The 24,679-nt window shown below is 38.2% G+C and overlaps 1 protein-coding gene and 1 long non-coding RNA gene across 2 annotated transcripts; both read right to left on the bottom strand.

Annotated features, from left to right (window-relative positions):
* Nucleotides 1-664: 664 nt before the first annotated feature.
* On the bottom strand, nt 665-5,357 carry LOC111255243 (uncharacterized). Its single transcript, XR_002675382.2, has 3 exons — nt 4,462-5,357; nt 3,839-3,942; nt 665-2,119 (listed from the first exon to the last, which is right to left on the bottom strand). It is a non-coding gene; the product is annotated as an uncharacterized LOC111255243 (long non-coding RNA).
* An 8,121-nt stretch (nt 5,358-13,478) lies between these two features.
* On the bottom strand, nt 13,479-22,727 carry LOC147758106 (uncharacterized). The gene is made up of 3 exons (XM_086987363.1): nt 21,499-22,727; nt 16,367-16,499; nt 13,479-16,051 (listed from the first exon to the last, which is right to left on the bottom strand). The coding sequence occupies exons 1-2, from the start codon at nt 21,788-21,790 to the stop codon at nt 16,462-16,464; spliced, it is 330 nt and encodes a 109-aa protein (XP_086843489.1). The 5' UTR covers nt 21,791-22,727; the 3' UTR covers nt 13,479-16,051; nt 16,367-16,461.
* Between the last annotated feature and the right edge of the window lie 1,952 nt (nt 22,728-24,679).

Raw genomic sequence — 24,679 nt, 5'->3', positions numbered from 1 at the left:
GTTCATGTCGAGACATTTTGTAAACATCTATCAGGTATTTGGCATTGTTCCCATACAGTTTCCTGGTTCTTCAGTGCCACAATAGATAATGCTCGATTTGGCAAAGTGCACATTTACTGCTTTTACTGCGAACCGATAGTGCAGGAGGGCGCCAGCTAATAGACAGAAGGTTTACTGTACCCAATACATGACGAACTAGCTTGTTAAAGATTATTTTATAGCTAGTTGTTACTGCATCTTGACGCTTAAGCCACGTTTTCATTAGGATTAAAGTCCTAGGAACGGCACATCTTGGCAACTCTCAAGCGAAAGGAAATAAATCTTGCACATAGGAACATATATCAAAGGCCCGATGCCAATGAAGAAACGCCTGACGCAATTTAATTTAATCGAAGTGAACTCGGAAAGCTGGAAGCCATAGACTGTATCTTGCTCGCCAAACTTCGCGCATCATAATATAATCATATACCTAACCCACATGGTAGCATAATAAGCAATAATATTACTTTATATGGAATTACCAGAACTTAATATTTTTTCATAAACATACAGACACAGTTAAGCTTCCTGTCGTTTTCAAAATGCTACAGAATAATTGCTTTTGTCATGTTATTTAATAACGGACAAAATTGTACTACAAGATATTCATTGTTTTATTCACTTTACTCACAACTGCTAATACGTGTGCATGAGCTACTTTACCCGTGTAGGCTCGGGAACTACATTCGAAGTGATGTTCTTAATCTGTCAAATTAGCGCAGTCTCATCTGAGAGATAAAACGTATTTACGTCTTCGCTTGTTCTATTAGGAGTACGGAATTCTCTAAAAAGGCGACAATGGACAGAACGGTCTTTTACACCAACAAAGGGATAGTGAAGGTCAGTTAATAATCACCTTTACGAGTCGCGGAGAGAGAAGTTAAACATAACAGGTTTCTCATAACTTGTAACCACTGTCACTATACGTACCTCTGTAGCACCAATTGATACCAGTTACAAATAAATCACTAAAACGATTAACCAAATGTAATTGTAGTCTCTTAAAACAATTTAGGTTTTTTGATAGATGAATTGTCTGTGTGAATTCGCTGAGCACCTAAGTCAATAAAATTAAATTATTTTTTTGTGAGTGTTCTGTTGAGGTGCCTTAAAATGAAAAAATTCGTGAGCAGCTGGAAAGTAGCCTCTCAGAGTATCTCTTATTCCAAAATAAATGAGTCGTTAGTTTCAGACTGATATTTATTGTTCTAATTAACGTTCTACCCTTCAAAGGAATCCATGTCGGACTCATGCCGTCGGGTTTCCAGTGATTAAATCGTTCGTCAAATTCGACTGTCGGCATAGCCCTGAGCTCGTTAAGCGATTGTTCTTTTCTTCTATCATGTTAAAGAGTAAGCAAGCAGTCGTTGGGGCTAGGTCCGCTGAATCCGGGGGGTTAAGACAACATATTCTTCTTTTACAAAAATTGTTCTACGAATAGTGCACTGTAAATCGGTGCATTGTGTGATCAAAGGCCCAGGACTGTGCAAACAATCCTGGCCCCTTGCCTCGTAGAGACTTCCCCAATACTTTGCAAGCTTGATAGTACCCCTTAATGACTGAGAGGCGGCCGACATGTACCCATGAGAAATGATTCTTCTTCGACTGTCAAAGAAAACCATGAGGGTCACCTTGGTTTTGGACCTGGATCGTGCGACTTTCTTCGATCGGGGCTCGATTTGAAAACCATATTGGGAAGATTGGCCTTATATCTATGTTTAATCATGGACGTAAGGACGAATTCAAGCAAGCATAAATGCTAAGACGTTTTTCTGGCGTTGTTCTTCATAGATGTTCATATGCTGGATATTCTCGTCGTAGTCATGTCGTAAGCCTTCTGAAGCTTAAACGATCGGTCAAAATGGCCTCTCCTAAGCTCTATCTCTTCCGTTAGTTCTTTCGCGACGATTCAATGGTCGGCAAGCATAAGTTGTTTTACCCTTTCTACGTTCTCTTTCGTGATCGTTATCACATGTCTTCCAGAAAAGGATCGTCCTCCATTATTTGTTGTCCGTCTTCGAAACGCTTGAACCACTTATTTACTTGAGCTTTACCCAGCGCCTGGTTTCCGCATGGCGTTCTGCATCATCGGCAGGATGGCTGTGAGATTTATTTTGCTTTTCACACAACACCTGCTGTACGTTCGTTGTTCCATTCGTGAATGCTCAGAGCATTGACTTACCCAATTTGACCGAAAAACTTCAGATGGTATTGAATTGTTATATAATTTTACCTATATACCAGAAGCCCTGCCCTGCCAAAATCAGTCTGGACGACAAGCGTTCACCAAGTGACACGAAAATACAAACGATTCACTTATTTTTAACCGAAGGATTGGTAAAAGAGGTGTTTCAAGAATTATTATTTAATAGCTGAAATTCGTTCTTCCTGCCTAAAAGTAGTTCTGATCGGATATGCTCATACTTGTTATTTAATAATCAATGACATTTCTTTAAATTGAATGCATTTCAAATTTTTGACGGTTCTCCCTTGATCTCGTGTAACGTCCTCTGAGTAAGCTCATCATTTTCTTTAAAAGGCTACTTTGAATCTTAAAAACAGAAAAAAAATACACCATATATTGGGCCTAAACAGTTGTCGTTTTAGAATTATTTAAGAATGCTTTCTTGTAGGATAATATATAATAAGAAGGAGCATATTACTGGCAATCGCTCGATTTGTTGCCATGCTTAAATTAACTATTAAACAGGAAAGACTAGGTTTTCAATTGTAATAGACGCTGCCTCAACTGTCAACTGAGGATATCATTTTTTGTAATTGTATTAAGTCTTTTTGCGCTGTAAGCTTAGTTTTAATAAAATTTTTTAAAAAAAAAATAGATAATATAACTATATTGTGTATAGTTTCCGATAAGAAGAATTAGTATTGTCTCAGTTACCTTCGGCACAACTGATCGACATTATCGTTGAGTGTTGGTGATATACAGAAGTATGTAAAGCTCTTACCGGGACAGTGGTAAGTTTGGGACATAAGATGCAAAATATATATTTAAATAATTTTATTACAAATTAAGATTGGGGAGACAGATTTGAGTAATGTGGATAGCATCACGATTTCGAAAAGAACACTATATGTTAAAGTACATTATTAATGGACTAATAAGCTAAATAAACGCTACGCTTTAGTATGCGTCAGTAATCGCTACGATGAAACTGTAGATAAAATATTGAAAAGGAAAAATCTACCTCTCAAGTTGACCTAACCGATGTCCAATCAACAAATATATCTACTACAACATCATAAAGTTCTTAATGATTGGGATCGAATTGTAAGAGCAGTGTCTTCAAGGCCGGTCAACATGTTTATTTCTCCTAATGCATTATTATAAACTAATGTGGGTGAAGTAAAGTAATTAAGGTCAAAAAAAAAGCAGTTTTTGAACAACCTACATCAGGTCAAGGATGGAGTGGTTTTCATCCTCGAACAGAGCTATTCTTCGGCTACTTAGTACAGAGTCTAAAGGATCAATTATTTTAGGTAAGAACGAAGTTCTTATAACGATAGTACTATCTATACCACTGTCCCCTTTATTAATAACCATTTTAATTTCAAACTATATTTTCGATTCTACAGTACTGGCCCACATCTAAGTCTTAGAAAATTATTTCTCTTTAACCATAGATTTACACCGTATACGGCCTTCACAATTGAGAAATGAACACGGTTATCCACCATATCAGTGCATATGAAGCTACTTTAAATTAGAATTTAATGGCTGTCTTATCTAAAAGCCAGTTACCCTGAAGTTAAGAAGAAGTAATTCAACTAAATGTCTTACCATGCTTGGTTTTATTGGCGTGGCGTATACGCATCGTTTATTACATTGGGTGAGATTTTTGCTAAAGTCAAATCGTCATAGGCAGACTACAATCTCGAGCGACACTGGAATTGTAATCTTGTTTTAGCGATATGCTGAATATATTGCATCGCAGAAAAATCAGGAAGCGCAAGTGGAGGAGCTATTTTACGGACTAACGCACATCGTTTCATTACAATATTTGTAAAATGCACATCTACTATATAAGTGAACTGTTGCTGATAAAGCACATGCAGCTTTCATCGAAAAAAAGCTACATCTAGCACAATTTTTTTTAACTAGAGGATACGTGGCAAATGGCCTATAAACTTTGGTGCACGAACAGGACACGTGCAACCACTCTCCTAAATGGTGGTTTCACTGACCTTTATTTTCTGGCACCCTGCATGAGAATGAATAGTGTGTTAGCTGATTTTGATTAGACGAACGATCTAGGCAGTGGATGACAGATGCAAGCACGTCTAAGAACATAGTGTGACTTTAGCCTCGCATAAATCTAACCCTTACGGCTTATAATATATACAGAATGAGGCGAAACCCTAATAGTTAGTATATTGAACATAATCCGAGGCGTTGCGTCTTACCGAATGAAATGCTGAGGGTCTCAATGATGAACAAGGAAGTACAAACCGGGGCGAGGGTGATTCGGGGATAACATTTGTGTATGTTACAAGTGACGACTACAAGTCCAGGTCAAGTAACGCTCAGTCGGCCTTCCTTTACTACTGCCGCATTTACCCAAACTACTGCTACTATCGCTACTGCTCGGCAGTTGAAGACAGGATACAACAGAGAATATGCTAAGAACATATATACATACTATTGTATTCATATGTTTACCTTAGCTGACACAGCTAACCCTTGGCTTTTTAGCTTTTAGTAGAGTTTTACGTCCTTTACCTCCGTTCAATATTGCCTCAGAGAGAATGAAATAGCAATCTAATTAACCAATCCATGCCTACTCAGGCTTGCCAACATGAGTCAATTCTACGAACGTTTTTTACTATCGTACAGTTAGAGTGATACGTAATTAACGAGTATTGGTTGGATAATTAACGAACAGTTGCGCTTCCGCTAAAGACTATTGGTTACAGGACCTTCTGATTGTATAAACACATATTTATGTTTTATAAACTTGAAAACATTTTTTATGACTCGCCATCTTATCAGCAAGCATTGGCGTTATTCGACACCTCAGTAGAACGCAAAGACGAAGTCAAAGGCGCATTTCAATTCATGCACTGTCTGTTTTGATCCATCCGTTTATACCTACCACACGATCTGCTCATAGGTCCTATATGAACGCCTTGAGTAATAGATTAACTTAGTATAACAAGAAAGCGTACACCCACGTGGTGAACCCGAAACCGGCCTGTTTCTTTCTCAATACTTGTTCAACAGTTCACTAAGATTGCTTCAGCAATTGATTGTCTCGGATATTCCACCGTCGTGTCCTCTGATCCGCTAGCAAATTTCTCGTTCTCCCGTGCGTGTTTATACCGCCAGTAAAGGACATAACGTGCTATTGGTCGCCCGATACCCCTTTGTGCTTATTTTCTCTATCAAGGTCACGAAAGTGACCTTAATTTAATATTATTTGCACAAGTACGGAAATATTAAACTGCTGAAGAAACCAAGCAGTCTAGCAACGTTAAAACATTCGTATTTCTCATAAATAATTAAAAATGAAATGCATGAATTTTTTTTTCGAAAATCAGTAGAGTTAAAAACTAAACAATTTAATTGTGTAACTGTTACTGAAAGAACTGCTCTTTACATTACATAGGGAAAGTTTAATATTTTTAGTATAAAGAAATTTTTCATTCCTTTTTTGTCAAGACAGTTGTTTACACAAAAACCACTAATATCGTTAAGACTATTTCTATGATGGTCAGCACGTTTCTATACCTCTATATATATGTATACATACATGTAGATGTATAGAAATACGTGATCAAACGCAACCAATTGCACAACAAGTGAACCCATTTAGATGTGTACCTAGAAAGGTTATTAGGTTTGTTACATATCTAACTGGATGTACAAGTACGTAGCCCTCCAGCAGAAGGAGTCTGAATTGAAGAAAACGAGATATCATCGTACTTTTCTGAATCACCTATTAGACTAAGATGATTTTGGTTCTCCAGATTATGCAGCTATACATTTCAATCGTTGTAGTACACTTATTTCTATGTGCAATTTATGAGATGAACACAGTGAGGATAGCTTGTATAGTGTTTACGATGTAATGTGCCGTATCCACTTATAAGCTGCCTGTAAAAACAAGGCGATTTGTCATTATCAATTTTTTATCATCTGCTTAGGTCTTCCTAAATCGCTACAGGTCCTGGACCACATCGGGCTCCGGCGTGATATTGTCTTCCAATATCTACGCTTGAGCTTAACTTTACAGGTAACAATCAATAAACATCCTTGGACCACTTACTGTCGAATAGGCTTAAACCACCTGAAGTGCTTATCAATTTCAAGCGTCTAACAACGCTGATTCATAGCAACACGACGACATCCGGACAACGACACGACCAGCTCGATCATCTTCTCAAGGTGATATTTACAGCTGCAGTCGCATCATCTTAGGCCAATAACAAATTCCCTTGTTTGCTATCAGGGAAAATATCTTTATATATTGCTCAACATTAGCACTGTTTCAAATCATTGCGCGCGTTTAGTCTTCAGCTAGGACTTTCGAATGTACAAGCTTGGGTAGCAGTTTAAACATATGTTTTACACTAAGATAGATGAGCTTCTAATTCTCTATGTGCAAAAAAGGCACTTCCTCGTGATAACACAAAAGAACATGAAGTACCCATGTTGGAGAATATTATGTAAATAGAAGATTACCTTCTGATTCCACACATCTAATCCCATATAATGGTCCTATTTTACATAAACTATGATTTACTATATGCTGATAAAACAGCAAGGAGAATATTTGCTATATTATGTATTTTTTTTTAATGAATGAATGAATGCATTGCTGTCTAGCCAGAGGAATTAGTACTCTATTGTCCCATACAAAATTAATATTATGTGATCTAATTTTTCTTTTGTAGCCAGCATCAACCATGTTGTTTAACCAGCTCCACAAATTCATCTAAGCTAATTCGAATTTCGGTTGCCAAGCAAACATAAGAAGAAGAAACACACTGTATCTTCGTTTCGATATAATTCGAAGGTGTTGGAGAATGGTATTTTGTGTATAGCCTACAACAATGTGCTGTCTACACCTATGAGATATAAAACTGCATGGAGCTTCCTTACTTCCTCGTGGCTAAGATCGAGGATTAAAGGTCGACTTGATTTCAGCAAAAACGCTTCCGCCGGCGCTCTCCTATTCCCACTAGAGAGGGCGGCAGTTTTAGAGATTCTTCCGACCGGATTTTCTGAAGTCCCGGTGAAAAAACGTCTTCGTACGGCCACTGGACAGTATTTAATAAATTTCATTGGTCATGGTGAATATGTGCTGAAAAAACGAAGCTATCAATTTACGACTTTATTTATTGAGCCCCATCAGAATCATGCTTTCGATTGGTCTGGACAGCATGAGCATTTCAAATAAATTTTATCCTTAATCTGGGCTGGGTAACAAATCGGAATTTCTCTGGAGCGGTGAACCTCGTTCCGGCGGGACTCTCAATACATTGTACGAGCGATAGCGATTTTTTCTGGCGAGCTTTTTGTATATGTTAAAGGATGAGCATAGAATCGGGGAAGCGTAGCTGTCTCCTACAGTGTTTTTTTACTGTTGACTCTTATGCGGGACCGAACATTGAATTTTATTTCCATTTATATGATGTTTATTTTAAAAATGTCTTACACACACACACATATAGATATATTGCAACTTGAATTTTTCCTACGTTAGACTGGTGAAACTGCTCTGTTATATAATAGCAAATGTACGACTCTCGAGTGAATCCGAAGTGGATTTTGAGCTCAAAACGGGAGTCTTAAACTGTTATGATATTTGTATACTATGTCTATACGATACTATGAAGTATCGTACCAGAGTAAAAGTTAGAGCATTGTGCCTGCCTTATATTGTAAGTATATTACAGTATAGTAAAGTAGATAGTTAATTCGTTAATTTAATTTTGAGACATCACTGTCAAAAAACGTATCCCGTCAAGCTTATAGACAGATCTATGACGTGTTATCATCGTTGTTCTTTAGCAAGTCACAGCCTCTTAGCAAACTATGGCAGATTATTCAAATCACAATCTTAGGTACTTATAAGTTCTGAAAACAAAAAGATTGAAAAAGCCAAGGATGGGCATAAAATACTCGATGCCGTGGCCTTAATAATGCGGTATCAAAATGATGTGTTGGTCGCTGAGGAACGAAATTGAAAACAAGCTTCTCGTCATAGTTCGATGAGTATGCGGACCATTTGGCCTCTTTTGATTCGTCCCTTTTGTTTGAAGAAAGTTTCCATAAAGACGTATTGAAGACATTTGCTTCATGGCATGTTTTCTCCTCATTAAGACGGAAATCCAAGCATAGTTTTGATACAATTATCGTGGTAAATTATAAGATACTAGTTGGCAAGATACAATGCGCCAACATTGGCTTGAACCCAAGTCTTTTACTGCGAAATGCATTTATCTTAGGGTATCTAGAAATATAGTCAATAAAAACGTCATCATACTTTCAATCTCGTCGGTTGGGTTACAGCTGTTGTTTACGAGAGATTGTATTCTGCGTCGCATAACATTAGAAAATACGTTTTCAAGAAAATTGCAAAACTATCAAAAAATGCGCAGCTATCGAGCTGCAGTCTTCTTTCTACTTGCCAAAAAATTAATCTAATCGCTAGAGCGACACTCGTTAACACTGATTTTTTCGGAATGTGAAGAGCTACGAGATTATTTACGACACCTATCTTTGACACCCATCTCAAATAACAGAATAGAAAACTAAGCATAATGGCTCGTGCTCCCTAGCTATAATTGCTAGCTGCTCATGCACTTTAGTTTCGACGTGATCTAAAGAAGCATTTTTGAGTTCTATGTAAAACACGTGCGATTCGTGGTAAACAACTAAATCAGCCCAACAAAATACTAGGTATTGCATTGAAATTTGTTAAGAATAAGCTTAACAAAAGTTTCCTGCTTCAAGCAGCCGCTGAAGCAGTTCCTGAAGGTGTGAATAAAAACCGGGAAAAAAAAACTCCGAAAAAAGAGGGAAGTTTTCAGCTCATGGTCAGAGCTATTTCAAATAGGGATGGACTCATTTCATGCGTCCGGATAGGTTTTGAGCTTTTTTTTTTTTACATCACCGTATTAACTTTGGAGCAGCATTAGCTCTTCATTTAATTTACTCGCGCAAAGTCTACCAGAAGAATTCGAATACCTTGATTTCAGTAGTGCTAATTAGAGCTACCGCCGTCTGTATTTCTTACTCTTTTGCTAACATTATTACGTGCATTCTCGCACTTGATTTTTTCAGCTTAGCTTAAAAAGTACATTTTTGCAAACTAGATATGGGCAGAAAATTTTTCTTTGACGTGAGCACGAACAATATTTTGTGAACGGAGACTTTTATAAAGCGGTAACATTCTGGCTTTTTATCGCATTTGTCTATAAGTAAGAATGGAAGATTGCTCAAGTGGAATATCGGATTTGAATAAATCGAGTCGATTCTAAGGATTTCCTAGATGATACATTGTGATGCTACAAACGAATTGAAATTGAAGAAGTTTTTAACTAGTTGGGCCGGAATTATTACATTTTAATATGTGCTAGAGGTACTTCCTATTTTTTGCACATTTGCCATAGCGTTGTCATGAGGCTGTTCAGAAACTATTAGTTTCTGAACTTTTTTTTTTCTATCTCTGGCTTCTCGAAATGTATTGACAGAGTTGCCTTTTTTAGGACATGGAAGACCTCGTAACAACATTGACTTAAATCGGGAGAATTAGTGGACTGAAACCAACTTTAGATATTCTTGCGCCTAATCTAGATATGGCGATAAAATCTAAAATTGTTATCAAGTACCCAAACTGCGTGTCTTGGATTGGCCAAAAATCCTTAAGTCTTTTGGGGAACTCGAGATAGCGGGTTGCTTTTACTGTTTCAGCGATTTTCGGCGAAGCCGATAGAAGCAAATACCCCTGATGTCTATTACAAGTACCACCATCACTTTAGGTTCGAGTCCATAGTGCCAGCGAACTCAAATTCTTTCCAGAATAATGCCATTTTCTAGCCTAATTTCTCTTTAGTTGGCAGTAGAAATTGAACCATGCTTTATCTTTGGCAACCGTATGCTCTAGGATGTTCACTGTTAATGGAAGTGCTGCAAATTGCATGTGGAATGCACCCCACGCATTTCCACGCGGCCTGCAGGAGACCAATTATTAAATCAATTTTGCATTCTGAGTATTTAGATTATAATTCTGTAACACACTGCATATAAAATCACAGTTTGAGCAGACTCCAAGCTTGACTTTCGTAAAAAGCTTCCTTGATTGCGGCAATGCGTTCTTGTTTATGGTTTCGATATTTGGTTATCCTTTAGCTGGTCTTCAACCTTCCAATGTCTGTTCAGGAAACGCTTGCAAAATTTACATAGTGTATTGTCGCTTAAGGCCTCCTTGCTCAATTTCTTCACTACTCTTCGATAAATTTACGCGGTGCGGTGGCCTTCGAGGAAAGAAAACTTGACCACTGAGCGTTGACCTTAACGACTAAAATATGTTTTTGTTTTAAAATTATTTTTCCGGAAGTAAACACAAACGGCCTTTACATACAAGTTTTTGGAATAGCGTAGTATTTATGAGCCAAATTTCGTCTGCTAGTGGCGCGCAATTTGAAGGTTACTCGATATTAAATTTCTTACGATTCACTTAAAACAGCGTAAACTTTTTATATACTTGGATGAGCGGCTTGCAGCGTACATTAACTTGCTTGGATTTTACATGTTTTAATCATAACCGTTAACACATTTGTAAAAATATGGCTTATATGTGGTCGATAATTGAATGTTAAAGTGGTTTAGAGTGTAGCTCATAAAAATAGCACATCGTTGTCAATACAATAATCAGTAGTCTTCAGTGCCAATGACTGAAAATGAAAGTGGTCAAGTGCGAGAACTGAGCGTTCTTAGGCAGTTTAATCCAGTCAACATGACATCGTCTAAGATACCAGTTATCAAATTAGTCAAGCTGTCTCAAGCCTCAATCGGTTATAAAAATGTCTGCAGCGGTCTACAGTATTAAGAGTATTGGCACGGCAAAAATAGTGCTTGTGTATTTAGAAATATAATATTCGTATTAACAATACAAAGCATATCCGAGTGAAATTAATTACTGCATGACTCTGGACATTCCATGACGTACGCAACGATTTTTAATATTGTGTTTACTTAGTAATCATAAAAGGCCTAGAGTGCAGGATTGAAGTTTTCTGGTTGACAGAATTTCGATCAAAAACAAATCACTTGCATATTGCTTATGATTAATAATCTCTACCGCATAAATCCTGGAAGCTTCAAGCAGTAACTAACCATTCATGTAATTAGTTTTTACTGGTTGATAGTGGCCTTGGCGGTTCCACTTTGGCCAGTTTGGAACGTGACACAAATCCACTATTTAATTACCTTATATTAATCCTCTAGGAAAGCACAGCTTTAGACTCATTTACTGTGAACTGTCATATAATCATGCTAGCCGGTGTTGTAAAACTCGGCGTGACTGTCTGCACCAGTACCGATCAAACCTAGTTTTCAAGCTAGCTTAGAAGGCGAGAAAAGGGTTTTTAGGGCTTTGGTTCCCTTGTATGCTCTCTTTAGTGGACTTTTAACGCGGTCGAAGATGGCTGTTTGCTATATATGATTAGTTTAGTTAACCTATATCAACGCAGACACTTGTCAAATCTATATGAAAGCATAGAATATAACATCAGTTTTTATAAGAACGCGTATGTGCCGAAGCTCCTTGAAAGAAGCCTTGACTTATATTATATATATAAAGATTAAGATTGCCTGGTCCGTGGTATGCTATTGTATTGTCTATAAATATAGGTGTGCTTATTACAGTACGGTTGCAAATCAGCTGGAGTAATTATCCACTACACATATAGTGATTAATGTAAGCTGGAAACGTGCCCGCGTTGTATTTGGCGAGTGTTCTGGATGCCTTACTATATCCCTTTGTCCTTTGAAAACATATTTAAGCGAGTTACGTGCACGTCAACACTATGATACACCGGTTGCTTTAACACTGACCACCTTTTAATATTGTATGCTTATATTACATAATTTGAGTGCGACTGAGCTGTATGTCTGTTGGAAGCCTGACGATGTAAGTTAATTTTCACATACGGCGCGTGTCCATATATTGTCGTATGTATAATAATGCAATTGTAAGTCTTCTACCGGCCTTCATAAGGTCAAATTAGGTAAAGAACAGTCTGCCAACCTCACTGCGACAGTTGTCCGAAACAACTATGAATGAGGCGTTATCGATTAGATGAAGCCAAGTGTGTGCCCTTCTCAGATAATAAACGCATACGATCTCTTGGATTGCATACTATGGCACGTTAGGCGTAGAAGGTAGGAATATATATTGAGCTCTAGCCATTATTCTACATCCTTCTATCGCCCTAAAATTTATTTCGTCTTTTGTTGATTAAAGCTTCAAAAAAATTACATTGGTCAGTAAACTTAGACGCCGCCATTACGGAGCTGTAGGTCCACACCAAGTTTGAATTTAAAATTAGGAGGAAATGCAAAAACAAATCGAGTAACGAGTTATAGTAACAAACGATGATTAGGGCCCATCTGTTAAGAGTCATGTCTGCGGTCCAGAGTAGGGCCCTTCCCTTGTGTTCAGAAGACATCGAAGTAGTGAAACCCCCGCTCAGAAGCGTATTTTAGAACGTCGGAGAACAAAAAGGTCAGAGAAATAAAAAATTGAGCAGACCAACATCACGAATGTTTCTGATGTGGTCATATAGTAACTCGAAAGTATCCTCAAAAAATGTTAAGTCTATGAGGAGCTAACTAGATCCGTTTTTATGCAACTTCCTTTTTGTTTTAATATGGACTTGAGATGCAAGCTATCTAATACGTTGGAAAGGCTAAAACATCCTTGAGAAGGCTGAAGTTTTCGCTAGTACTTCGTGTGTGAAAAAGAACTAAAATAGATGGTAGGAAAGCTACCTTAAAATCGACAAGGTTAACCCCGTTATAAAGCCACAATTATTTTCTAAACAATGCAGAACACGGTGATATTATTGTCGCGCATATTAATGCATAGATGCTCAGTAATGCTTCGTAATATCCACCCGAACCCTCACCATAACATGTTTGATTATAGTCATGGTGCCTTTCAGATGTGAAACGTAAATAACATTGGTCCTGAGATCTTTAAGGCTATCATCATAAAGGCTAAAAACAACAGTAGGCGATTCAGGAACAATTTTAAACTCCTAAATATTTGTGTTGTGTCTAATTGTTGTACAAATTATATATATAATTTATTCTCATTGGTTCTCAATATTTGAAATTATATATATATATATAAAATTTCAAATATTGGGAGCTTATGATATGCGTTTTGATAAATAATAGCTAGAACATGTAAAATATTCTAACATTTTATTTGCCTTTAATAGTCCGTGTCTCATAATGTCAGGCTGATCATCCTTGTGACTTAATAACGAAAACTTAATTGCATTTATTTATCACAAGTGGTGAATACTAACGTTTCGTCAGCATATTTGTCCCATGTGCAATATACAGTTTCAACACAGAGAACCAAAGCGGGCAATGCACCGACTCTCCGGTCTTTCTACATCGCGTAACAGTAGCCTGGACGACGCCAAGATCACTGTTATTTACGTTTGATGCATACAATTCTACGACAAATCCATCAACCAGGTTATGCTGATTAAGGTTAAGGGTATCATAATTATGCGAGAAATGAATTAATTTCGCACGAGAAGTGGTGGAAGAAGACTAGAGGCCGCACTAGAAGTATTTTTTTTTCAATTTTCGCGCGCATCCCGGTGCGCATGAATACATATGGGTTACGCAAGCAGACGATAAAATCGTGATTCTTCAAGGTCAAACCAGTTTATTTTTTAAGTGAGTAACACGATCCCACAAAAAGAAAAGCTGTAGCATCGTGTTCCTGCTAAATCGCCTGTATAACCTTTCTTTGACGTTTCAGCTTAACTTCCAGAAATGAATTCAGATTGGATTTCACACTTTGACAGTGTGATTATTTCTACTATGTCTTACTCGCGAAATCAGTAACATTAGTGTTAACCTTCCTCATCGTAACCGAGTCACATCAGAGTTTTTTTTTCTGGTTTAAAAGTCATTTTGAGCTATCTAGAATTCGATAGAATGTTGATGTTTAGTTTTAGATTCCGTAACTAGGCAAACTAACACGAAACCTTCTCCAGCTATTCAATGATCGTCTCACAAAATGCTCCGCAATACAATCGTTCGCCTCGAGAATATACCAACGGAGTTACTATCTATTCAACTATATCGACTAAATTTTATTCGCATTTCGATTAACTACTAATGGGCAGCGCCTGAAACTGCCCCATTTTATGTTGAAGGTAATCCTAGCACGCGCACAGCATATATGCACTTGCTAAGTGGCCTACACTTGGACAACTACAGACAATCACAATCCTCCTTTAACTTAGATACCCCATCCCATAAATGTTCTTGCCTTGCGGCACTTATCAGATGCACCTTGTTTTAATTATTGCTACTTACTGTGAAGCATCTGCGAGCTCCGGTTGCTCACTCGTACGTGTTGCGCACTCGTTTTCATTGGAAGCATTTTATTTAGTTCTACTTGTAGTTTATTTTGTAAAAGCCCTTGTGTAGTATGAGCTGTAAATGCACAGTGATGTCTACGTTTCACAATAACAGAGAAGATATGTGGCACTGACTTGCATAGCCATAGATCAACTTATGCCTACGTATATGGCGGGAAGGAATTTAAGCCTGTAGTGTATGTGTGCTTATAAGAATTGTCGAAATGGTTAGAAACATCTTTGAAACCTATGAAACATCAATAAACAAATCTTGCTTATCGTTCAAAAAGCCGTGTATCACATATCTGAGCGAAATAAATCATGTTTATATTTATTCAAGTCTTCCTAGGGATGAATCAAGGCCTAGTTATTTATTTAAATGAGAGGAATAATTTATTATTGTGACCTGCTTCTTTCTGTCAGAACGCTCATCATATCGTAAGTGTTAAATGGGTTGGCACCTTAAGCGTTTGTGTTCGATTGCCATATTTTGCGGGTTTAGATAGCTTGCCTCCTTTTAAACAGCTTAACAGTTCTTTTTTGCCTTCTTTTAACAGCTTACACTTGTAAGAAATTGTTTTTTCACTTTTTTTTTTTCTTGCTATATTATATAAGAGATAAAAAGAGAGAAGCATTATATATATATACATATATATGTTGGCATTAGAGAAGCAAACATTTGCTGTCAAAAGGTACTATAGTGCAGGCATGCAGAGTCAACTTTCTCAGTTTCTCACTAATAATTAATTATATGCTACGTAACGATTATCATCCTGTAGTAACACTGCCATGTTTATTCAGAAGTGAATATGACACTTGTGCGCATACTGAATATCATCCAATGATCACTGACTAACTAAGCTGCTCGCTATACTGATAAAATATATCGATTGTAAAACAACTGCGCGCGCAGACTCCATGTCTCTCGAGATACTCTTAATTTATCAATTAAACCGAACTAATATCTACAGATTCGTCATTGTGGCTTGAGTACCGCTGTTGAGATAACTATTAGCCGTGTAGGGCATCGCCAGCGCCACTGCGGCAACTGTTACAATTTCGGCTATGTTTAAACTTCCATAATGTTTGGTCGGCGGATACCGCGCTTCATTGTTTTTCCTCTCGGTTAGGTAGTTATGTAAAATTTTAAACGTTTTATCCATCATTCACACGCAACACGCTATCGCTTTTGCTTCTCTTACACTATGGGGTTATGCGAAACACTGAACTGGTGCCGGTCGCTACTTTGGACCGATGAACGCGGCCAATGGTTGGCCGTACGATCTGTCATTTTAGTTCACGAAAATGTGGGCTGACGATTCAACAATGGCGTAGGCGATGGCATTATATTAGCCCATGGGTGAGGTGTCCACAGCTTCAGAGTGAGCAATAGAAAAAAAAAAACTATTCATTGTGACATTTGTTTGTTAGCGTTGCTCATCTACTACGTAATGCTCTACCGCTGCTACACTGATTTATTTGTTGTGTAGCAGCGGTAGTGTGTGTAAGTAAATACTGTTTTTGTTAGAGATTTCCATTGGAACCTTAGGTGTCTAGAAGTGTTTGAACTATTTGAGTACTGTTAATGAAAGCATCGATAAATGTAAGCTATGCTAGTGCCTTCTAGTCTATGATAATTAATAACCACTTAATGGAATTCAATTAGTAAGAAGAACGTATAGTGACCTACCTGAGTTACTTTACCACTGTCAACTAGGAAAAGCACGGGAGGGTTTGATCTGCGCTAGACGTGAAAGCAAATGCCCAAAAGTGTAGCCATTGAAATCACGTCAACCCACCTCGGAGAGTGCAGTCGTCTATCACTAAAAGAAAAAGACGTACAATCCACCCTCAGATATAGTTCGAAGCGCCTAGTCCATATTTTTTATAAGAACAACGAACACAGCTTAATATGTACTTAAGTAGGTGCAGGTGTAAGTATAATGAATACTTTACTTCGCAAACTTTGGGTGTTTTATTTTCAGAGCTTTAAAAAATGCAAATGCTATTTTCTAAATTCGGGTTTTCCACCCACTATCCAAGATAGTGTTCGAGATAAAGATCACTTCATGATAAAAACTACGTAATTGATTTTCGTACGTAAGAGGATCCAACACAATCGAGGTAGAGTGCTTTTACTTTGCAACCTTTGCTATGTAAGTACTCCGCATATTAGAGGAAGAGAATAGGTATCAGAGGCTTTTTGAACACGCGATCATTCTTATGCGTTTTCCCTTTTTGTTTGTATTATTAGAGCTTATATAACTACTCGTTATAGAGTGCGTCTGTCAAAAGAACAGATATGTCTGTGGTTGTGTTTGTAGGTTGTGTTGCCATCTCTATGTAATATAAGGACAAGAAAGAACTATGGGCTATGCTCATTGTAGGAAAACGACAGACTAGGTATAATAGGCTAGTTTCTCAACCGTACATTTTAAACAGTCGCTAAGTTTATATTTATCAGGTAGCTGATTCGGTATTGAGGACAGTGTAAATGCTGCACATTTGCCAAAAACAAGTCACTCCAATAGTTGCCTGAGCTGGTTAATAATAATTATGTAAACGTCAGGTCGATTAAGCGTTAAACATTTGACGTTTATATTAAAAAAAAAAAGACAACTTAAATTTCGTAAATTGTAGATTTTCCACCATTACAAACACAATGAATGCAGTATCTGTAGCAGTGTTTGCGTAAATATCGAGAACTCATATCGGAACGAGAGCTGATTGAACCATGAAAAGCGGATTCAGAGTGAAACGTCGAATTTATTTCTTTAGTTAACAGAGGCTATTCAACGAGCAGCCTTGGTGACTTGGATGCTTAAGCCTCTGCAAAAAGGAACGCTCGTCGCCCTCTCAAGTGTCGCCGATGACGCATGATGATGACACAACTTGTGTGAGTGGCCGTAGTTACTACATTACCCAAAAAGTCAGGAAATACTCTAATTACTCTGTTCCCGGGCATAAAAAAGGCGTATGATGCAAAATAATGAAAAAGGCTATGACCGATTACCAAGGAAGGTCTACATAAAGCGTCCATTGAATCTTTCGAAAGAATAAGATGAATGTAGCTATGTGTACGCGAACCTAAAAATATTAATCCAGCACCTTTCATTTGGACAGGGCTAAGACAAGAAGTATCAATGCTTTCTGTGTATGCTCTAACTAGGCAGAACGTTTGTTTATGCTACTAATAAAAAGAAAGAGATTTGAATTAAGGCCAAGTGTCCTTTGCCGATTACATCGTGATTTTAGCAAGAGAAAGAAAATAAGTTGGGGAAATTTTCAATATTTTCAGTGAGGCTGCCGAAAAAATTGGACAGTATTTTCCAAAATGAAGTAACCTGTGGAAATGTGATCTGTGTAGGTAATCGAGCAGAACTGATGAAAGATGTAACCATTTATCTAGAAATATGTATAAGTGTTGGGCAATGCAAATTGTGGGCAAAAGTGATTTTTTTGCATAAATAGAGATTCATAAAAAACGACAAGCTCCATACTGTGAAATGTAGCACTTTGGACGCGGCGATTAAAAGTGGGTCGGAGTTTCTAGCCTCTAGGCAGAAAACACGCGGGCGAATATGTCACTCCACAGCATTGTGCAACGAGAATAGATTACTGAACCTCAAAAATATATCACCTCATACAATCTGACTAATAAATAAAAATCATGTACAGTATATGAATTTCTTTATTCATACAAAGCTATGTGTATGGGGCAATACCTACCGAATAAATCAGTCAACAATTGATGATGCAGAAGGGCCGAAAATCGAGCTTATTGGTATGAAAATCTAGAGAATGGGTAAAGATGTAGCGTGACAGACGCACTGTATCTTAACTTGAAGGTATCTGGTCATCTGGTATCTGGACAACGCAAGAACTGGAATTTTATAACCAAAAACTATATAAGAAAGCACACGAACCGTGCGGTAACAAAAAAGAGGCAATGGAACAGAGAATGAGTGAATGTCAGAGATTAGGAAAGGGCACAACGTACATTAGGAAAGCTTCAGGTTTTTGGTAAAACGGACGAAAGGGTTGAAATGGACGAGAACAGCGCTCAATATGGTATCTATTTTTTTTTGCATATAATTTACTTATATGTGTTTGTTCTATTCAAACATATCGGCTAGTGTCTACTTAAATAATAACGTACTATCGTTTTCGCAAACTCTTTCGAGTTGTGTGTTTCAACCTCTCTCACTCTTTTGAGTTCGATCAAAAATGCTGAAAACACATGAAAAGAATAACTAAAATCCTATAGGGCAACATTTCGCCTGCCATGAATAGTCAAAAGCTTATCGGTCGATTGTATAGATATCTCCTGTCAGCTAACAGAAACCCCTGCTTTATGTATGTTTTTAAGTTCGTTTGAACCGTCATTTCAGAATGCGCTTTTTCCTATTTTTGCAAGACTATTGTTTATTTTCAGGGGATGACATTGTTCGTGCAGTTCATACCCTAATGTTTTAATGTGTCGTTAAACCCTCTCTAGACCTGTTAACCTGACTTAATTTTTTTTATCAACTACACGTGCAATACTTACGTACAACTACACGTAGCATGTACGACAATGCAATTTATTATACAGCGACACTGCACTTAGCAATTGACAATTATCTGTCTATCAGGGATAAAAGGCTGAATAGTCTGCTGGGGTGTTAAGGTTTCGTCGAATAGAGTATTACTACTTTTTTTTTCTACATGCAGCTTTTACTCCTTCTTTAAACGATTTTTTTCTGTTTTCTGTGACCATTTAGAAACACGGTCTGACATGCTTGCAGAGTAAGGCTAACAGAAGCAGCAGACTGAGTCTACCAAACAAAATGCTCAAATATCAACGCGTTGGATTCACCATCTGCAATGTCTGGAGCTATAGATGAAAAATCGAATAAGAAAATACCGAGTGATGAATTCGGTGTGTGTACACATGCGTCGTCTCTGACCGCAACGAATTCATCGAATCACAACAATCTACACAGATACTTATCAGTCGGCAGTCTTGCGATGATAAGAAGATAAACAGAGATTCATCTTTTGTGCCTGGCCCTTTTCTCACTATCCCTGTTCGCGTTGTTCTTTTACTTTATCAACTAAACAAAAAGTAAAGAAAGAACCGGAAAGGAGTCGAATATCTTGTCACTACGATTTTCCTGTGGCCAGCTTCTGGCTCTCTGATGGTCCACTCTTACACGAATGATGCAATCTCAAAGTGGAAGGTTCTGTTTTCAGTACGCTAGTAGAAGTGGAGAGCGAAACCTGATGCAAAACACTGACTTGTACTACGGTTAGAGATAATATGGAAAAAAGACCTTTATTAGAACATGGAAGGAAGTTGATTGCCGGATGGGATAGACTCCAACAGTGCAGGTAAATATGAACAGTACGTGCCGCTGCTCTAACGGACCACTGTCGTTATCCTTTCTACTGACGCAATATGTAGAAAAACCTCGATGCTCTTTCGATGGTATAAGCACAGTGGTTCTGTTATGAATATATGATTCGACAAAAAGTAGCGATCTTGAAGCGCAACTACATCTGTAATGGCAACCCAAAAATTCTTGCTTTGGCTCAGTCGTTAACAGGATTCTCGGAATGTAAATGGCATACAAAATATCACTAACCCGTAAATAGTGTGTATCTTGATGGAGTAGTGGTAACGTGAGGACCAGTCACAAAATTAGACACTGCTAGTATTTATGCTGTACACTTATTTTACAGGTAAGCGTAGCTTATTTACTTGGCTAGAGGAAAAATGTTACAATAACAATTACAAGAAATGTTATCGGAAAAACTGGGCCTGTTTGGGCAGGGCCTGTGTGGAACAAACGAACTTTTCTAGCGATGGAGTGCAGGTTTTACAAGTGAATGCAATGAAACTTTCACCATTTTTGGGATACACAAAAAATGTGTGTAAAACGCGATTTGTATACCTCGGCCTTTTCCGTCATACATTTAATTCTAGGCTCAATGAACCTCTAATGAAAAATATTTTACTTCAATTTCATATACGTACGAGCTAACTACGATTGTTTTTCAGGTTCAACTTTAAGCTATCGTTTGGTATTTGAGGCATAAATTAAACAAACCGAAAAAACAAATCTGGTTCTGGGTTCTAATGTTATGTCCATAGATCGACTTTGTCGCCTTCGCAAGATCTACCTCACATATATCGACTTGTTAAAGTAGTATCATTTCTGTAAAACTTCCTTCTTGTAAAACAAACTATTGTATTTCGTTCAATTTTTTTTCAAAGGTATTACATCTGTACCTGGTAGAGACCGCCTTAAACGCACCTAGTGAATTAAAGATTCACAAAACTCCGTATTTATTTAAAGTACCGTCCAAATATTAGAAATTGTTATTTAGGCGGCTTAGTTTAGCATAATAAAACACTATCAAATCAGCAATCCACGATCAAATATGAGACTGTAACAATATCGTGGTTAGTGTAATGTTAATACGAGTGGCACGTCAGTCATGAAACACACAAATGCTGACTTACTACAGTGACTAATTTGGGGTTATTTTCTAGCGAGCGGACTGAGATAATCTGACAGATAATCCGTGTAAAGCATAAGGACGCTCATTCATCAGATAATACCAACTTTCATCATTATTAGGTTTGCATACATTTTATTACGAGAAACTACAAACTACTGAGAGCTATTTTAGTTCAACGCGACTTCACGACTGACATAATGCCTCACAGACGGTTGCAAGTTTCGGATCTCGCGTGACATCTACCGAAATAGATTAATCATGTTGTGTAATCGCTTCTTCAGTGGCCTTCTTACGCAAAATACGCATTTAACTCACGTGACAAGAGAATCTGGGTGAGAACTGACGACACCAAAACAATGCCCACTGTGTTGTTTTTGTTATGTCGCTCGTAGGCTTTCACCGTTTGTGGCTTTTGCATGAAGGGCCGCCAGTCGCTACTGCATTCGACTCGCTCGAATCGACCATCTGTGCTTGTTAATGGCCGCCTGTGTGTATATGTCTTATTATTGACGTCACTGCGGCTTTCCCGACCGCGTTTTTTCTCCTTTGTGCTCTTCTCCGCCTGTGGCGCCATTGTGGACGACACCGTTAGAAGGCTTGGTTTCATTGGGTAGTGGTTTTTCGTCGTTTCCTCTCACTGTTTTATCATCGTATTTTTTCTTTGTTCTTTGTAGTGAATGACCTATCTAGTTGAAGGCGCGTATGTGTTTATCTGTTTATTAGATGATTGGCAGCAAACTATTGAGCCTCGTCACTACGATGCCACGCTGTTTGTATAAAGGTCACATTGCCGTTCGTTTGTCCGTTCATTCGCGTTACCCCTTTACCCCTCTGTTCCTTCTTATTCTGAGGGTGACGCGGATGAGCGCAATCAAAATCGACACGAGGAGCACAGCCGCAGCTGTGATGATGCTAATCGGCAGCGGCCGATAGGTGAGCGGTCAGTCGAGCAAGACACGCTAGCTTGACTACGTCATGTCAGTGCTACGCTGAATGAAAGTGTGCGTTGATTGTGGTCTTGCGATGCAGCGAAGGCGTATTATATTTATTAGTTAGACACACGCACAGGCCAAAAAAAGGCATAGAGCTTTACCACAATGCAGACTGGCTCGTTGTCAGCCGGATTCAGATATTGTTTGTTGAATTTTATTCAGTGTTGGCTATCGTCCGTAGTTATGTAGGAAACAGGAAGGAAAACTGACGTTGATAGATATTTTTTCTTCTTTAGAAAATTACTAACGGAGTCTACTAGGCAAATGATTAGGGATAATGGCCGATTTGGCGCCGCAAGTGAGCACAGAATTTTGACAGTTTATCAAAACCTGTCACATCGTAGTGCTGAGCGTTGCGGGCAAACCACTAGCCGTAATAGAAGCTGTAATAATGTGGTACACTGACAGTAACAATACGCAGTTAATCGTCCATCTTTTCCATGCAAAAGCCACGTTACTGACGCCCGTTGGACAGATCCATCTTCCACTGTACGTGCGTGCCGACACGTGGAGCATTGGTAGAACGTGAGATCTTAGTTTTTGGTTTACCATCGGATTCCTAGGTGTATGTATTTGTTGAGTTTAACTTACTGACTAAAACCGTTGTTTTTATGTCGTTCCTTAACATTAACGAACAGCAGACACTATACATAATTAATATGAGAGTTTGCATGACACGGTTTATAGAGTCTGTACAAACTCAGAGAATCATGGAAAGTATGCGACTGGCCAAATCAGCGTACCCAAAAACGATGGGACATTGTTTTTAAAATAGCTAATCTGAGGCTATCCTTATTGTTTAGTGAATCTATAGCTTTTAATGAGCGAGTTCGCAAACGCTTATGCGACCTCAAGTGTCCCTTAACACATTTGCGAGAGACGGGTTCTACTATTTTGATAGCAATGCAACTGATACGCGTATCAATTAGATTTGTGACATGTTTTCAGATTGATTTTTATCGGCATGCAAAAGAGCCTATTTACTTTTAAAGGGCCCGCAACTTATATTGAGAATAGGTACCAAATGTTCCGGTGCTCTAAGTCCAGCGCAGTGCTCTCGACTGTTGGAGACAACTTGGCTGTTGTTAAGTTCAATAACCTTATCTGTACGGGCTATGGCTAATACTGTTACGTACTAACCACAATAGTTTCTTACGCATTAAGATCTAGTTATGGATGGTTTATAATTATAGAAAATGCCGAAGGTTGGTGCTAAAGACCCTCAGATCGATATCGCACATCGTAAGATTCTTAATTCCAAAACGAACAGCCATCCCGTTCGTATGATTGGCATTAAAACGGCTGTCGGAGGACGTTACAGAAAGTCAAGGATTAATTACGAAGCCTCAAAGTGGTACATACGACAAGCGTTCAACTTTTTTTTTTACAGAATCTCAAAACCTTCTTATGCTGTACTAGGAAGTACCGTATTGACGCAAACTGTATCAACGTCTATTATCATCGCGTTTGCGTATTTCTCGGAAGAATGCGTATCGGTAACTACAAACGGTGTTGAAAAAGGCCGCTGTCCCTACGACCTGCATAAAAAATTGGATCGGATATTAAGAAATTCAAGGTTTCATGAGCTTCAGACACTCGGCTGGGGATATAGTTCTCCGGCTTGTTTTTGACAATGCAATTTCTATTTGAATGCTCTAAATTTATTTACGTTTCAGATAGAGTGCTGTGGAGCTTTTATTATTATTATTATTATTTTTTTTTAAATGCAAGACAGTTCCTTAGAAGCCAATTATGTAGTGAAGTTCAATATATATATATATATATATATATATATATATATATATGGCCTGCAGCGTGATTTAGTGGCAATTGAATGCGTTGCTTATAGAGAAGTAAGCGTTACTACAGAATAAATCAAGTTGGCCATTGCAGGGCATAGACTAGAAACAACGTAAATCGGTAATTTTAGCTAACACTATTCTGCTGCGGTGTTTTTTTCGTCTTCTCGCTCATTTCTTGGTTAGAGCGGTAGCTTATCTGGTCTGATGTATAACAGGTACCGCTGCCGCTGTTATAGCATCAGCAGGGCTGTTGTACTTGCTAGCGGTGACCGCATGGCCGCGTTCAGATGGCAGACAGTTGCATCAGCCGGTTAGTGATTGTCTGAATTCGGGGCCCAATGAATTTGTCTTTCGCTATGTTGCATCAGTTATTTAGTGACATCCGTTATTACTTGAGTATTCGGGGGGTCGAAACGGTTGGCCACACACAAATGCCTTGTAGAATATATTCGGAGACGTGAAGAAGGGCTATGGTTTTTATATAGGAAATTTACCGTCGAAGGAAGCATCACAACACGTAGAACGAGTTCTTAATTGTATCAACGCGTTAGATCATGCGCTTCTATGGAGATGCCGCTGTTCAGCTCTCCTGTGCCGATGACAAATTTTTTGCGTCGAGTTAGCCAAAGACATAATTTGGGCTTTCCTATTCGATGCTGATAGCTATAGGTGACCGTTTTATAGGCCATCGAGAAAATGTCC

Source organism: Varroa destructor, unplaced genomic scaffold (genome assembly GCF_002443255.2).
Source record: "Varroa destructor unplaced genomic scaffold, Vdes_3.0 BEIS01000001.1, whole genome shotgun sequence".
Classification (NCBI taxonomy): Eukaryota; Metazoa; Arthropoda; class Arachnida; order Mesostigmata; family Varroidae; genus Varroa; species Varroa destructor.
Note: the sequence above shows the minus strand (reverse complement) of the source record. Positions and strands in the feature narration are given on the sequence as shown.

Excerpts from the sequence above, each read along its gene's own strand:
- LOC147758106 (XM_086987363.1), bottom strand. The coding sequence starts at position 21,790 with ATGAAACCAAGCCTTCTAACGGTGTCGTCCACAATGGCGCCACAGGCG. Across the intron at positions 16,500-21,498 it reads CACCCAGATTCTCTTGTCAC|TGATAGACGACTGCACTCTC; the intron begins GTGAGTTAAATG and ends TTTTTCTTTTAG.